We start from the raw sequence: 15,038 nt of genomic DNA, 5'->3' as shown, positions 1-15,038 counted from the left end.
GCTTAAAATGTAGTCTTACTCTCAGTGCTTCTGCCCACCCAGTTGCCCCCACTCTCCCCCCCTCCACCCCCACCCAGTCTGCCACCACTGCCCCTTCTCCTGCCACTTCCCTACCTTCCTGCTTGCCACGGCCACTTTCTTGCCCACCCCGTCCTGCCGGTGCTCCGGCACCATGCAGTTTCCAGTTGCATGGCTAGGTCCGCAGAATGCAGGAGGAGCAGGCCTGGCCGGCACCGCATGGAGCCAGCCAGTAATTGTGGGGGCTGGGCTCGGCTGGCTCCTGCTAAGCCTTGTGGCCCAGTGATGCAGCCGGGAACCCCGTGCCGCTGGAGCAGCCAGCAGGTGAGAGGTGGAGTGTGGGGAAGAAGTGGCAGCAGCAGGTGGAAAAGCAGGGAAATGGTGGTGGCAGTGGTGGCAGCTGGGGGTGGGCGTGAGTAGCAGTGGGTGGGAGTGCAGCGAAAGCTGGGCAGGAGCATGGGGCCAGGGCTGGTGGGGACCCAGGGTGAGGTGGCAGCGTGTGGTGGCTCTGTCCGTCTCCATGCTGGTGCAACCCAACCCAGCTCTAGAGTCCAGCCCACGGCCTGTGCTCCTGCTTCCCCACCCTGGACCCCTGCTGGTCCTGGCCCCAGGACACTGGCACAGGCCCACAATCCCACCCAGTTGTCACTGTACTCCCGCCTGCTGCCACCCACCACGCGCCCCCCCCCTTCCCATTTCCCTGCTTTTCCACCCGCTGCTGTGGGACAGGGTAGGGGAGCAGGCTTCCAGATGCGGTGGGGAGCAGGCACGGCCAGGCACGCCTTGCTGTTGGCTGATGGGTCCTGCCCTAGGTCCTGCTGCCGCTGGCACCTTGTCATCTTGACAGGTAGCCGAGGCAGATAATTAATGTTCTAAATTTTTTAGGGGGCCCCCACAAGCCGGATAGAATGGCCTAGCAAGCCGCATCTGGTTTGCAAGCCATATTTTGCCCACCCCTACTGTATGAGGACACAAGCAGGGTTTCCTTTCAACAGTGGCTGTCCCGAAACAGCCCAGCTTCTTAGCCTGTACCTTCTAACATTAGCTCTGGGTTTGGGGGGTTTTTTGGCTTGGTCATAAACCACAACCAACTCTGAAACTGTGATGTTTCTGATAAAATGTGTGAAGCAGACGGGATTAAACCCACCCATACAAGACTAGATGTTCCAGTCTCTGGCCCTGCAGTGCCTTTGATCACATGGCCGCATACACAGGGGGAAGAAGTTTATTTAAATAAGGAGTCAGCAACCTATGGCCCATGAGCCAGATTCAGTCTGTAGTGCGGGGGAGGCTGCAGTGACATTCAGCTGGCAGGGGTGATAGGAGGGGCTTCACCAACACTGCACCATGCTGCAGCTGGACACTAGGGCATTATCCCATGCCACACAGCAATCAGGCAGTGGAAAGAAGCAGTGAAGGAGGCACCTGGGTCTTAGCACCAGATTCTCTCAGATCTCCGGTGAGCCATTCTGGCCCACTGGTGCAAAGAGTTGTTAAATGCTGGTTTCACCTGAACCACTTGCTTCTCACTATGGAATGGTGTTGCATATTGACCAGCTTATCACAGGACCAAAAAGATGTTTATGGACTTAAATAGCACGAGCTTCAATGTGTAAAAACCAGGGCCTTTTAAAAAAAACCAAAAACCCACACACCCTGCCATCTGCCTCATGTAAGGTATACCTTACTGTGTGCAGTGCGCAGCCCACTGCCACCGCCCCAACCCAACTGCTTAGAAATTGGACAGCCCGTTTTAAACTGTCAGATTAACTAGAAAAAATTGCCAGGCATTTAACATTTGAGAGCAGTCATTAGGATTATGCGACGCTTCAGGTGGCCGAATCTCTGAGTCCGAATCAAATGGGGGGAGCGAATTTAAAGGTCCGAATTAATTCAAAGCTCTCCAAATCTTTGGAAGAGATTTGGAGAGCTTTGTTGATCTGGGCAGTTCCCAGTAGCTGCAGCAGGGAGCTGCAGCTGACCCCAAGCTGGTAAGTACTAGAGATGGAGGGGGGGGGCGCGCCAGCTCAGTACTTTAAAAAAAAAGCCCCGGGGCTCACTAGGTGCTACTGCATGGAGGGCTCTGCCATGAGCCCCCGCCCCGGGTGCCCTGCCCAGGTCAGCTCTGGCCCTTTAAGAAAAGAAAACCCAAGAAAAGCCCAGGATTCACCGCTCCTGGTGCAGCCTCAGGGGTCCGTGCAGAGCCCCCCATGTGGCGCGGGGCAGCAGGGATCACCCCCCACCAGCAGGAGCGGTGAGTCCTGAGGGTTTTTTGGGGGGGTTTTCTTAAAGGGCCAGCAGCACCTACTGAGCCAGGGCTCCCTGCCCCCCCACAAGTGCAGGGAGCTGGGGCTGGGCAGGGCAGCCATTGCTGGGCTGGGAGACGGGCGGGGGATGGGCCTGGCTGATTCTGAGATTCGGCTGCTGCTGAATTTCCAAATCAGATTCAGCCAAAGCAAATCAGGGCAGCAATTCAAATCACCCAACTGAATCAGTCCCCTGAAGTGGCTGAATCTGAAGGGAATACTAGCCACTTCGCACAGGCCTAAAAGTCATGAACTCGAGAGTAGCCAAAACTTCCATAATCTCTCCACTTTCACATTAAATTAACAGTTATCACCAGGCTCTGTAAGGTCAACTTTATCAGTACTTACTTTATTTTTAGTGTATTTGTGTGGAGATGCCTTTGAAAGGAAAACTCCCTGGCCTCTGCTGCAATTACTCTACAATGGCAGAAGACTGGAGAGTCAACACCTCTTCCCCTTTGGCTGCTGTTATTTTATTACACAAATGCTGCATGGATTACCCATTTTCAGATGCGTGTGGTTACGAGTGCTACTATGAGATTGCATTTGGAAGGCTGCAATGCCCTTGGAGAAGGCACTTGTTCGTAACAGCTGTTCCCAGGCCTGGGTGATGAAGTGCTCCATGGTTGAACTGCTTTTGCTAAATATTTTATTGTTCAAACCACATCAACAAAAGTACAGCTCATCAAGAAAGCTTGTGGGGCACAGTTGCCCTTTTGACTTGCATAACTTTAAAATTCATTGTGGGATTATTTTTTGTTGGGTTTTTTTTTTTTGTTTATATACATTCCGACAGGAACGTTCACAATTTTAAACAACTGCTAAGAAGTCCAGTGTGGAATCTAATGCGGGGTAAGCAAAGCTCTGCCTAACTTGCGCTGAGCACAGCTGGTCTCATGTCTTAGGTCTCAGTAAGCTAACGAGCCAAGTATTGCATTTGAAAGCTCTTTTTTAAGTATGTTCCATTGGCCGTTTTCTCTCCACAAAGTGCCTTTGAAAAAGATATTTCCAATAGTAAACAGGCTACAATCTAGCCTTCCGCTAATGTCTGCTTTCTACATATGGTGCTACAACTTTCACACTGAGGAGGGCTAAACACAAACCCCTTTTCCAGACGTGTATGTGGGTCATCCATATTTTGCTTTACAGTTAATACTTCCACAACTGAATTGCAACCTGTTCCCTTCAGGGGACTGACTATACACCTTGTAAGAGCAATTACTGAATCTGGAGTGTTAGTGGCAGTTTACCACGGGATGGAGTGCATCTGGCCCCAGAAAGCAATAGATTAAGCCCAGGCTTTTAAGCTCCACCCAGAGCCTGGAGGTGGGAAGCACACACAAAAAAATGTGTTTTAGGTAGTAGGAAAGATAAATATAAAGTTCCACAGTAAGTGGCAAAGGAAGTTAATGAAGTGCTCTGGACACTTCCAAGAAGTATCATTTCCCATTATTCATATAGCAGGGGGTAGAAAGATGCTAACTGAAGGCCATGAAGGATGGGGAAACCAGTGGCAGAAATCGCTTGACACCGTTTTCTAATTTAACAAGGCTGTGCTGTTTAGCCACAGCAAACAGGCAGCTGTGGTGCTACTCAGTTTACTGGAAGCATGATGTTTCCTGGAAAGTACGGTGTCTCTTCTCTCAGCCCTACGTGGCCTGCAACATCCTATAGGAATGGATACCTGTACCCAAAGTCCTGCTGTGGAGCTGCTGTGTTGAAGTCATAGACTCATTCTGCTTAAAGTGGAAACTATTTTTTCTTCCTCCTCAAGAGCTTTTTTTTGTACCTCAACAATGAGTAAAGCTGGTAAATTTTCCAACACATTTAGTCAGAGAATACCTCTCAAAACCAAGCCCATGAAAGAGTTAGTTTTGATGCACTGTTGTCAGGAAAGGAATCAAACATTTTTATGAGATTAAGACATTCTGGTTTGGCATTTTCTGAATGGCATGTTTCAATTCTGTTTTAAAATGCCTTTTTAAATTTAGAGAGGTCTATTTTAGGGTGGAAAGAAACAAACTTGAAATGTTCTCACTGATCAGAGATGACCTTTTTGAACATTTCTTGTGAAATACAGAATAGTGATGATTTCAGTCCAATTCAGGAAAATAACATTTTGAAATCATAGAAATAAACTCCAGTTCCCACACACCTCTGATGAGAAAGTAGCTGTTGATCGTACAGTGTCTTTGGAATGAGGGACAGTAGGGCCCATTAAGAGAGTAAATCAATGTATATACAAAAAGCACACAAAAAAGTGCTTCAGCAACCTCAGTCTTTTGTTTGAATTGATGGAATTTATTAATGCCTTACACTACTCTACAGAAGGTCAGTTTGTGCAACACAGAAGTCCCTACTTAATTTTTTTTTTTAGGAAACTTTCTTCTGAATTAATATAACCATATTGACTGGTGATGTTGGTTGAGCACCTTCTTTGCCTATGTTGTAATGTTGGCCTTTCATATTGATTGTATCCTAAATAAAAATAATTGTGTGGCAGAATGAATTGATCAATGGTGATATGGTAAAAATATATAACAGCAATAGTGTCTGTCAGGAAAACACTTAAATATGATTTGTATTTGTTTATATGGTCTGTTATGTATAAATATCCTCAAAAGTAATACTGTATTATATTGTAAATTAAAATATTCATGCATGAATTTATTTTTCAATGGCCAAGATTAGTATGATTTCAAAACACCTGTGTGTCAAATAAATTTGGTTATTAATTTTCATTGTTGTTTTCATTTTTACTGTCTAGTTAGTACAAAATTGACGTTTACCTAAAAAATGTTGGACTATTTAGATCCCCCATCATCTCTTGACAGCCCAGATATGGAATGCCGTGTACAGGACACCCCCAAGAAAGAATTAAAAAAAAAAATTTAGTCCTTTTAGTACAAATAACCTCAGTTTCATCCATCTGCATTTCCAATACAATTTGCAGCAATGAATGTAACACACCAAACAAACAAGTTTGGGAATAAAATGAGCGACATCCCTCAAAATAGAGGCGTTCCAAAAGACATTTCATTTTGATTTCTGCATTATAGAGTTTTTTTCATTCCAACTGCCTTTTCCTGAATGCAACCGACTTACTGGCACCACAATCAAATACCTTGGGGCACTCAAACTTTTGGCACCATGCACCAGATAAATAGCACAGGGCCAGTCCATGGCCTGGTTAGGCCCCCACATCTCACCCTAACATACTGGGGTCAGGCCTCATGCTGACCCTGCATGCCCAATCTAGTGAGCAGGCCAGATGACATGGTTCGGGGGGCTGGATCTGACCTGTAGGCCAGGGACTGAGCACCCCCAAACTGCACCACTCTCTAAATGGTTGGATGTACTGCTGGAATAAGCTGTGGATTTAGATTCTTTTCAGGGCACCTTCCCTGCTTCATAACTGCAGTCTATCAGAAGAGACTTCCACCAGCACACTAATTGCTGAAAATACAGAAAATGTATATTTGACCAAGTTTAAATAAAATAAATACCAGTGTATAAATCAACTAATCTTGCAAAAGTTAAATGTCATTTTTTTCAGTCTATAAGCTTTATTGATACTTGGGTTTTTTGTTTTTACATTTCACAATGCATTCCACGGACTTAGTTCAATACAGCTTAAACTGCAAGTGTATAAATTTTCAATTTCTTGCATAACAACGTTCGAAATTTCCAAACAACATTTGCAGCACTAGATATTCGGTCCACAGTTTAGCAGAGTTTGAGAGACTGTAAAAGTATTTACTCAAAATCAGCTACAGTATATTTATGCAACAAAGTTTACGCTGTAGGTTTCATATATATAGATGTGGAAGTTCATTTGTACATAGTTGCTTTTTTAAAACTGATGCTAGTGCTCCTAGAAGTATTTTAATTGGTTTTCAAGCTTGTGCGCTATGGAGCTAGTCCTAAAAATCAGTCAAGTCTCTGAAATATCAAGCACTGTGGAGCAGCTGAAAGACCTAAGCTTTGTGAAACACATATATATATATAATTGGCAATTGATAAAACAATAAAATCACAATACAGCTATACTCATACCAAAAGCAAGGTTCTTTTCAAACTTGCTAGAACGGTATATTCTTCTAAAACATCTCATTTTAGAAAACCTGCATCAATCTACACAGACCAGACACAGCGCACAAACTGGGAAGTGTTAGCCTCCGCCCCACCTGCACTACTTCTTCTGGAACGCAGCAGGACTACCTCTGATGAAGCATAATGTACAGCTTTCTTAAATCTTTTGTATTAGCCAGTGCTGCACACAGGATAAACAAAGATGAGTAGTTTTAAATCCATACATAGCAGCTTACAATACTTAAGATGATGAAACACATGGCAGTCAAAAACAGGTATTTTTCCCTCAAACACTGTGTTGCTAAAAAATAAAGATCTGTGAAATTGCACTGCAATGTCAAGGTTTTGCTAACCCCTGACCCTCCCCCACACAATCCAAATGAGTATTTCCCCCATTATAGATGAACATCCTATTGATCGGTTGCTTCAATTTTTTTTTTTTTTTTTTACTCGGTTTTACGCTTCAATCCAGGAATCTTAGCTTGGATCCTACAGGAAGAACAGGGAAACAAAAGGAAAGGCATATAAGGAAAGAAATAAAGTAAAGTTCAAAGCAGAAAACATTCTCAAAAACATCACTGTTTGGATGGTAATAATGGACACGTGAATAATAGTAGTAAGGAAACTGGTTCAGCCATGATCTGCAGAGGACTTAAGGCTCTCTCCACTGGCCTCATCCATATACTTCTAACAGAACTGCATGATTCAAGCATTTTCTATCAAATATTTTAACTGCACCAGCAAGAAGTGAGATGATTCTTTGCATCTTGCACAGTTTTTAAACAAGTTGTGGGCATTTTTTTCCTACCAATTGTAACAACCTCCTGAACACACACAGGAGTTGCCCATACTTCAGGAAGTCTATGGAACCAGTTTAAAACAAGCAATATAAGCAAACTCACTTGGCCATCGCATCTTTGACATTCTTGTTCACAAGTCCCAAATAGTGGTCAATTTGGGCCTGAAAATTTAAAAAGACAGAAGTGTTAAAAGTCAAGAAAATCTCTTTCATGGCCATAAGTTATCTGTGTTCCTACACCGCAGGGGGTTTTTGCCAACCCTGAAAAAAATGCTAAAGAAAAGCAAGGTGCCATCAGGGCATTTATTTTGGTGCTTCGGACTACGAACAGCATTTATAGAACACAGGTATACACAATTCTCCTCCGCTCTCTCCCAGTCAGCAAGTGAAGCATCCCAGCTTCTAGTGTAAACAGTGCTCTACTGTGGTCAATGCCTGGTGGTAAAAATGGTTCCTAGAATAACATGGACAGACAGAGGGTGGGTTCATTGCAACAAGCACTACCAGCTGCAGGGCAAATCTCACAACTCCCTTCTACCCCATCCTATCCACAGACCGCAAAAAGTGCCATTGGAGATGCAGCTCCTGCAGCTTTGTGGAGTTTGATCTGCACAGGCAGCAAGTCAGCATTGAAGCCTGCCTTTTGAAATGCATGTAATGCAGCAGGGACTATACGTGAGCTTACACTAACAAATAGTCCATCAAGTGCTCTATGCATTTCTAACTTGCCCAATTATCAGCAGTTCAAAACCCCTTCCTCATTCTCCCACTTCAGGATGGATAACCAAGACCGTTGGGCACAGAAAACAAGTACATTCATCATCCTGCCAGCTTGTTTTATTTTCAGGGACTGCTGGTACTGATGCTTCCAAACCAGGGATTTGTCTGTACCTCTGCCCTATACAGGTGAAAGGGGAGAGGAGAAGAAAGAGTGGGACGGACTGGTAAGCCCCTGTGTTCCAGCCAGCACCATTCACCTGGTCAGTCAGATCCCAAGGGTGGCTTGCACAGTGCCAAGGCAGCCTTGATTCCTACAACTGCGATTCAAGTGACTGACTTCCCAGTACACGTCAGATCTCCAGCACTTCCCAGTGGCAGCTGGAATTTGTTCAGCTCCTCTGCATTCTCTGGGCCATGGGAAACTCTATGAGGCTGGACTGTTATTTCTAGGCTTTTAGAAGGCACCACTGGTTGAAGTTAACAGGATGAGGGAACTTAACTTAAAAAGGAATAAGAGTCTTTTTTATTTCCCCAAAGCCTTGGAACTCCCCTTAGATTTTAGGGCATCATTTTCTAGGGCTGGGCAGCCTTGGCTGCATGGGTGGGCTTGAGTGGAGATGCCAGGAATCTGTACAAACTGGTCTGAGCCTCACTGCTCTCTTCATTTAGTCTCCCAGCCAGAGGTGAGCCCATACCAGAAATCACTTGCCCTGCTGCCCTGTGCCCTCCTGCATCCAGTTCCTGCCTATTTCTGCTACAGTCCATCTCCCTTACTTTATTCTGAACTCTGCTTCTCTACTTGCCCCAGTTAGATCAGCTGACAGATGTACTGGAGCTGTGCTGGGTTCTCTGCAGTGTTCTAGCTACTGCTACAAAGTCTACGGACTCTAATCTTAATTGAGATGCCAATGCAAAGGAGCTTTCTCCAAACACTACACACTTTCATTTACATGCACTGCTGCTTTGGTACCAGACAAATCTGCACAGAGCAAGAGAGTGAAAAACCATGCTAATCAGCCCTATCCTAAAACTGCTGACATGAGAAGCCTTCACCTACAGGGGAAGGCAACTACACCAGGGTCAATATACTAATGGCAATACTGCTGGCTGTTGTCAGAACGACAAATACGTTTCATAGTTAGCAGTTTGGGAGATTAAAGTCAGGTTTCAAATTCTTAAGCATTCCAGATTCAACACGAGGGATTTTTCTTTCTTAAAAACAGGATACTGAATGGATCATGTTAACCACACACCCACCTGATGTCTCTCATAAATAACAGGAACGCTGAAGAGTGAAATCAAAGCTGGAAAGGAACAGAAAATGGGTTAGATACAAACAAGAGTAATAAGCTGCTTGGCTAAAAATTTTAATCCTGCTTTCATTGCTTGATGTTTATTTTGAGGGTGAGAGAAGTAATTACATTATACTGCGAAAATATCTGGCTGAAATATCAGTTCAAAATCTGTGCATCTGACATACAATAAAGGATATTTTCTTTAGTGCAGATTTTGGAAATTCTGCAGCATCGCTGTATAGGCCCCGAGCCAGAAGGGGATATTCTCTGCTGAAAGGGTTGGTTACCCTGCTTTCTGGTCAGAATCTTGGCAGGAGGTGACCATAACCAATTTTTCCATTGCTGTATCACTTAAGAGAACAGCAGTTAGCACTGGAGCCCAGTGACAAGCAGAATGGAGTATCTGTTAAATGATGTTACTTTGCCCTAAAAAGCCCTGAAGACAAATACTGAACCTACCACCTTTCCAATTATGGCACCATTTAAAAGAAGAAAAGATCATGCAGTAAGCTGTATTTTCTTGTTCTGCACTTGAGCAACAAGAGGATAACATCTGAGCACTAAATTCACTGCATTGCTCTGCCAGGGTCATTTTATATGTCAAGTATTAACCTGATTAAAGCACTTACCCAGTATCAGCAATGTCAGACCATTAAACAAGGCGCCAACATACGTGAACACCCACATCAACACTGCAAACTGAAAGAACACAAGTCAATTAGTCCTTAAACAAGCTAACTGGAAAGCACTAGTTAGCAGGAACCAACCTTTCTGGCAGGTGTGCCATAAGTTAGTCCCAAGCCCATCAAGTGCCCTCTGATCCTTTCTTCTACCCAATTAGCTGCTCTGCTTCCAGCCTTATCTGCTGCTGTGCTGCCTGGTTCCTCCCCACTCTGCCATGTGCCACAGACTGCCCGTGGCACCTGTGCTGCAGGCTGCCCAGCCACATTTGGATGCTAAATGAGGACCTTAAACAAAATCACTTTCTGTATGTATGTATGTAGCTCAAAAACCCACGACATATTCATATGTCAAATATAATTATAGATGAATGACTAGGTGGCTGAGGGGTTTGGTAATGAGATGCACAACCTCTCAGTTCTAGGTCACCAGTCTGATTTCAGCCCAAGTCAGCAATGAGTCAAAGTCGGTAGCGCTTGCTGCCAGCTCCTCATCCCCTGCATTTTCCATCCAGCATATCACAATCCTGGCACGCATGATTCTTTCCCTCCACTGCATACAGAGATCAAGTGAGGTCAGCAAAAAGTACAGTGTCTTGCCAAGTCACAGAGCTAGTCGGTGGCAGAGCTGGAAACAGAAGTCTAGAATGATGTAGCACACAGCAAGTCTCTGATGTGAAGCATAGTCCCCAGTCTACAAGCACTGCACAGCTGCCCCTCATGTGCAATGCAAACCAGTAGTGATATTAAGCTTCTCATCACTGAATAGGCAACTGCATCATAGAGGTTAGGGTTGGAAGGGACCTCAGTAGGTCATCAAGTCCGACCCTCTGCCCTGGGCAGGAAAGAGCGCTGGGGTCAGACGACCCCCAGCTAGGTACCTGTCCAGTCTCCTCTTAAAGACCCCCACGGTAGGGAAGAGCACCACCTCTTTTGGAAGCCCATTCCAGATTCTGGGAACCCTTACTGTGAAGAAGTTCTTTTTAATGTCCAACCTAAATCTGCTCTCCATCAATTTGTGGCCATTGTTCCTAGTTACTCCAGGGGGTGCCCTAGTAAACAAAGCATTTTCTATTCCCTGGTGCCCTCCCCTGATGACTATAGGCAAGCACAATATCACCTCTCAGCCTTCTCTTGCAAAGGCTGAAGAGATCTAGGTTCCTCAGTCTCTCCTTGAAGAGCCTGCCTGTAGGCCTCTGACCCAGCTGTCAGGCAGGCGCAGTAGGTCATCAAGTCCGCCCCTCTGCCCTGGGCAGTAAAGAGTGCTGGGGTCAGATGACCCCAGCCAGGTGCTTGTCCAGTCTCCTCCAGAGCCCATTCCAGATTCTGGCAATCCCTACTGTGAAGAAGTTCTTTCTAATGTCCAACCTAAATCTGCTCTCTGTCAATTTGTGACCATTGTTCCTAGTTACTCCAGGGGGTGCCCTAGTAAACAAAGCATTTTCTATTCCCTGGTGCCCTCCCCTGATGACTATAGGCAAGCACAATATCACCTCTCAGCCTTCTCTTGCAAAGGCTGAAGAGATCTAGGTTCCTCAGTCTCTCCTTGAAGAGCCTGCCTGTAGGCCTCTGACCCAGCTGTCAGGCAGGTTATAATACATTATAACCTTATAATGTTATAATACATTATAAACCTGCCTGACAGCTGACTCCCCAGGTACTTCTCCACTATTCATCCCCCTTCTCTCCCCCGCACCCAGCCTGTCTCTCACCCATTGACTCCTCAATCTACATTTTCACTGACTGCCTGTCTTGTATGCAGCCCAGCCCAGCCTCTGGCTTTTTTTACTTTTCATTCCATCCAGGAAGAGCACGCACCAACTGCTGAAACTTCCTTAGCCTGACGAAGGGTTTCTGTACCCGAAAGCTTACTTAAAAATTGTTCTCCAACTATTTAGTTGGTCTAATAAAAGATATCAGGTTCACCCAAAGAACCTTGTCTGCCTGTTAGCCTTGTTGATCATTTTGTGTCACTAACAACTCATGTTCATTATGGAGTCAACTATGACTGAGAAATCCCTTTCCGCTGCTGTGCTGCTGAAAAAGGTCATCCCCCAGCCTGTAAATGTGGTGGTGGTTCTTTCTGCCCAGGTGCAGCACTTTGCACTTGTCTTTGCTGAACTGCATCCTATTTTGTTCATGGAAAGCACCATTACCAACACCTTGTTTGCCGATCTGGCTCAGAAAGAAGCTAGACTGGAATGGGCTCTCCAGCCTTGATTGGTTCTGCTGGGTGGAGGCCCAGACCTGCACAGGCTGCTGTGGGGAAGTATGGCAAGTCTACGTTTCTTTTCACACTTGAAGCAGACATGCCTCAGTGGCAAAAAAGCCTAAAATTCTACAGGAGTGAAAATCGGGCAATGCAGAGCATGTTCTGGTAGGAAAGACCCCTTAAGTCCCCATGCTGCTATCATTTCTGAGTTACAGACTGAATGCCCTGGCGCTTCACAGCTGAACACTTGTCAGACAGACCATCAGAAAAAAAAAAAAATGCAACTTGGCCCAAATCCTCACAGACTGTGCCCGGTTTGCGCTTAGCACGCAGTAGGATGCCCCAAGGAGTCAACTAACTCCCCCATCCTGGGGTCAGTTTTATGTCAATACTGAAGATAGTACAGAGGAGATCCCAGGTTGCTCTAACTCTGCCAGCCAGTACTGGCTCCAAAGAACAATCTGTCAGGCGAAGAACAGCTGGAGCACAGCCTGTCCCACCAGGTTTCAAACTAGCTTCTGTACTAGGGCTGCAGACTTGACACTGCCAGCTCCAGCTCCTTTTAGGATTCTTCTATGAGGGAAAATTCAGACAGTTTCCACCCCAGCTCCTTCTGCACTGTTGTAACCAAGCAAGGATCAGAGACCTTCAATGCTCAAAACACAGTGGATTTTACTGGCCTGTGCTATGCTGCATTTGCAAAGTACTGAAAACATGTTCAGCACTGTACAGAATGTGGAGAGATAAGGCATGTTCCCCAAGGGCACTTACAGTCCAGTGCACCAGACAGATCTGAGTTCTTTTTTATGGAAGACAGTAGAATGAGGCAAAAGCAGATTTTAAGATGTGATGGGGAGGGTAAATGCATGCTGCATGGAGAGAGGCAATCTACACAGTGACGACAGTGGATGGAGCACACAGCTATGAGAGTAGGAGAAACATACCAAAGAAAAAAAGTTACCACTAGGCAGAAACATGTTGAATCAATGCTGTGTTTAGAGTTAGTGAAGTGGGAGAAAAGGAGAGAATAGCAAGTGGATCAAAGATGCAAACTGAAGTAGGCTTCACAGAGCCACTCAGAAATGTTTCAGGATGTACAAGTCATGCCCATCATAGAGGGGCCCAACAGGCGTTACATTTATGGGTGCAAGTAGCCAGTTAATCACACCATAAACAGTAAATGTACTACAAGTTCGGGCAATTAATGGCACATGCAGGACACCTTTGTCTCTGGTTTCCATGCCTTAAACTGAACATGTCAGAGGGTAAATCAGCTGCATGGTAGGGTTTTAAGCTCACCAGCTGGCATGAGGACAGCATGGGAATGGGGGAGCTCTACCATATCCACCTGCTGGCACCCTTTCCCCATGACAGTGTGAGCACCCGGGGGAATAGGAGAGCACTCCCCCCTCTCCATCAGCTTCAGGTGCTGGCATGCATGGGGCTGGACAAGGCAGCTTTCAGTCTGCAAATATGTGGGGAGCCCATCAGTTGTAGCCTCAACACTTCTGGTCCCTTCTGAAGCCAAGGACTAATGGGCACCAATACATCTTTACAGGTGTTGGATGTTTCTGCATCTAAGGCCACCAGAAAACGTGCGGCTGATTGTGAGAAAGTTGCAGCATTTCAAGTTCTATTCAATGACTAGGCTCTGCAGCATCTTGCTTGATGAATGCAATGGTGCCTTTGAACTTTCCACTGAACACCAACTCAGGACTCAGCTCTAGGGCTGAAGTACAAACTGCTGCTCCTCTCTACATGCGAAGACAGAATTAGAGCTGCCTGGCTGCCACTTTATGAGACAAGACAAAACAGCACAGAGCACTTAGAAGTGCATACATTAGGAGTAAATTTGTGACTTTTTCCCCTTGGGATAGGAAGCATGGTGTGACAGGCTTCACAACAGCCTGGAGAAAGACTCTTCCATCAACTGTATGATGATATAAAGTCTCACTTTGCTGTTAGAGCTCAGAGAATCTTGACTCAGTCATCCAAATATTTTTTGCATGGATATACTAATTGCAAGAAATAGGGCATCAAGCTGATTAAGAGAAATATTTAGTCATGTAGCTGAAGTGACTAACAGATACTTTTAAAGTACTCTGGGTTAATCAGGCAGAGGCAGAACAGACACAAATCAATCATTAAACAGTAGCAGTGCCAGACAACTACCATGTATTTACTCAATTCCAAAATGGAGTTTGCCCCACTTTAATGGGAGGGAGGGAGAGAAAGCAGCTCCTTTGTCTTGGAATCGAGTACAGGGGGGCAGATAGCTGCTGCAGCTCTGGCTCTAGCCCCAACCTAGGATTGGGTCTAGAGCTGCAGCTGCTGCCCGTCCCCACCCCCACCATCTTCCCCCCTGCAGCCTTTCCTCCCTGCCTGCCCTTCCCCATCCTGTTATCTTCCCCCCCCAAACACTGGCAGACTCCATCCGTGCTGAAGCCTGGTGCACAGAACCTGGCCCCTTAGCAGCAGTACAGAGCTGACACAGCTGCTACAGGGTCAGGCTGGGGCCAGGCTCTGTGCACCAGGCTGCAGCAGACAGAGTCTGCTGGAACTGGAGCAAGGGTAAGAGATAGAAGGGCAGGGAGAAGGAGGGAGGAGCAGAAGCTGTGGGGGGTGGGGAGGAAGAGGGGAGGCAGGCACAAGGGGAATCAGGCAGCAGGGCATCAAGTGGTAGTAGGGAGCAAGCTGCTTAACCACCTCATACCACCTGCGGGGGGGGGGGGGGTCCAACCCCCCCGGGGGGGGGGGGGGATACAAATTGAAAAAAGACAAGCCCCAGAGTAATTGTATTCTATACATGGAATATTATAAGACTTATATCATTTCTATGCACAAAATCTATTTATTGGAGGATCATCTTAAGTTCAGGGTCATCTTGGATTTGGGTAAATATGGTACCACATTAGT

At 45.8% G+C, this 15,038-nt stretch overlaps 2 protein-coding genes across 5 annotated transcripts in view; one reads left to right on the top strand and one right to left on the bottom strand.

The window, feature by feature from the left end:
• Positions 1-6,274, top strand: part of EML6 (echinoderm microtubule associated protein like 6) — a 316,078-nt gene extending 309,804 nt beyond the window's left edge. Inside the window, exon 41 of the mRNA XM_025201579.1 lies at positions 2,684-6,274. Within this exon, the coding sequence (XP_025057364.1) occupies positions 2,684-2,708 (25 nt within the window). The 3' untranslated portion in view covers positions 2,709-6,274. The remainder of the gene's footprint in view (positions 1-2,683) is intronic.
• RTN4 (reticulon 4) overlaps positions 5,866-15,038 on the bottom strand; it is a 44,702-nt gene continuing 35,529 nt past the window's right edge. For 2 of the 4 annotated variants that reach the window (XM_014518978.2, XM_014518979.2), the window contains exons 4-7: positions 9,860-9,929; positions 9,193-9,239; positions 7,319-7,377; positions 5,866-6,905 (exon numbers count right to left, since the gene is read on the bottom strand). In XM_014518978.2, the coding sequence (XP_014374464.1) occupies positions 6,863-6,905; positions 7,319-7,377; positions 9,193-9,239; positions 9,860-9,929 (219 nt within the window). In that variant the 3' untranslated portion in view covers positions 5,866-6,862. The remainder of the gene's footprint in view (positions 6,906-7,318; positions 7,378-9,192; positions 9,240-9,859; positions 9,930-15,038) is intronic. The other 2 variants (XM_025201578.1, XM_006021583.3) reach the window with 1 other exon arrangement.

Source organism: Alligator sinensis, unplaced genomic scaffold, assembly GCF_000455745.1.
Source record: "Alligator sinensis unplaced genomic scaffold, ASM45574v1 scaffold432_1, whole genome shotgun sequence".
NCBI classification, from domain to species: Eukaryota; Metazoa; Chordata; order Crocodylia; family Alligatoridae; genus Alligator; species Alligator sinensis.
Note: the sequence above shows the minus strand (reverse complement) of the source record. Positions and strands in the feature narration are given on the sequence as shown.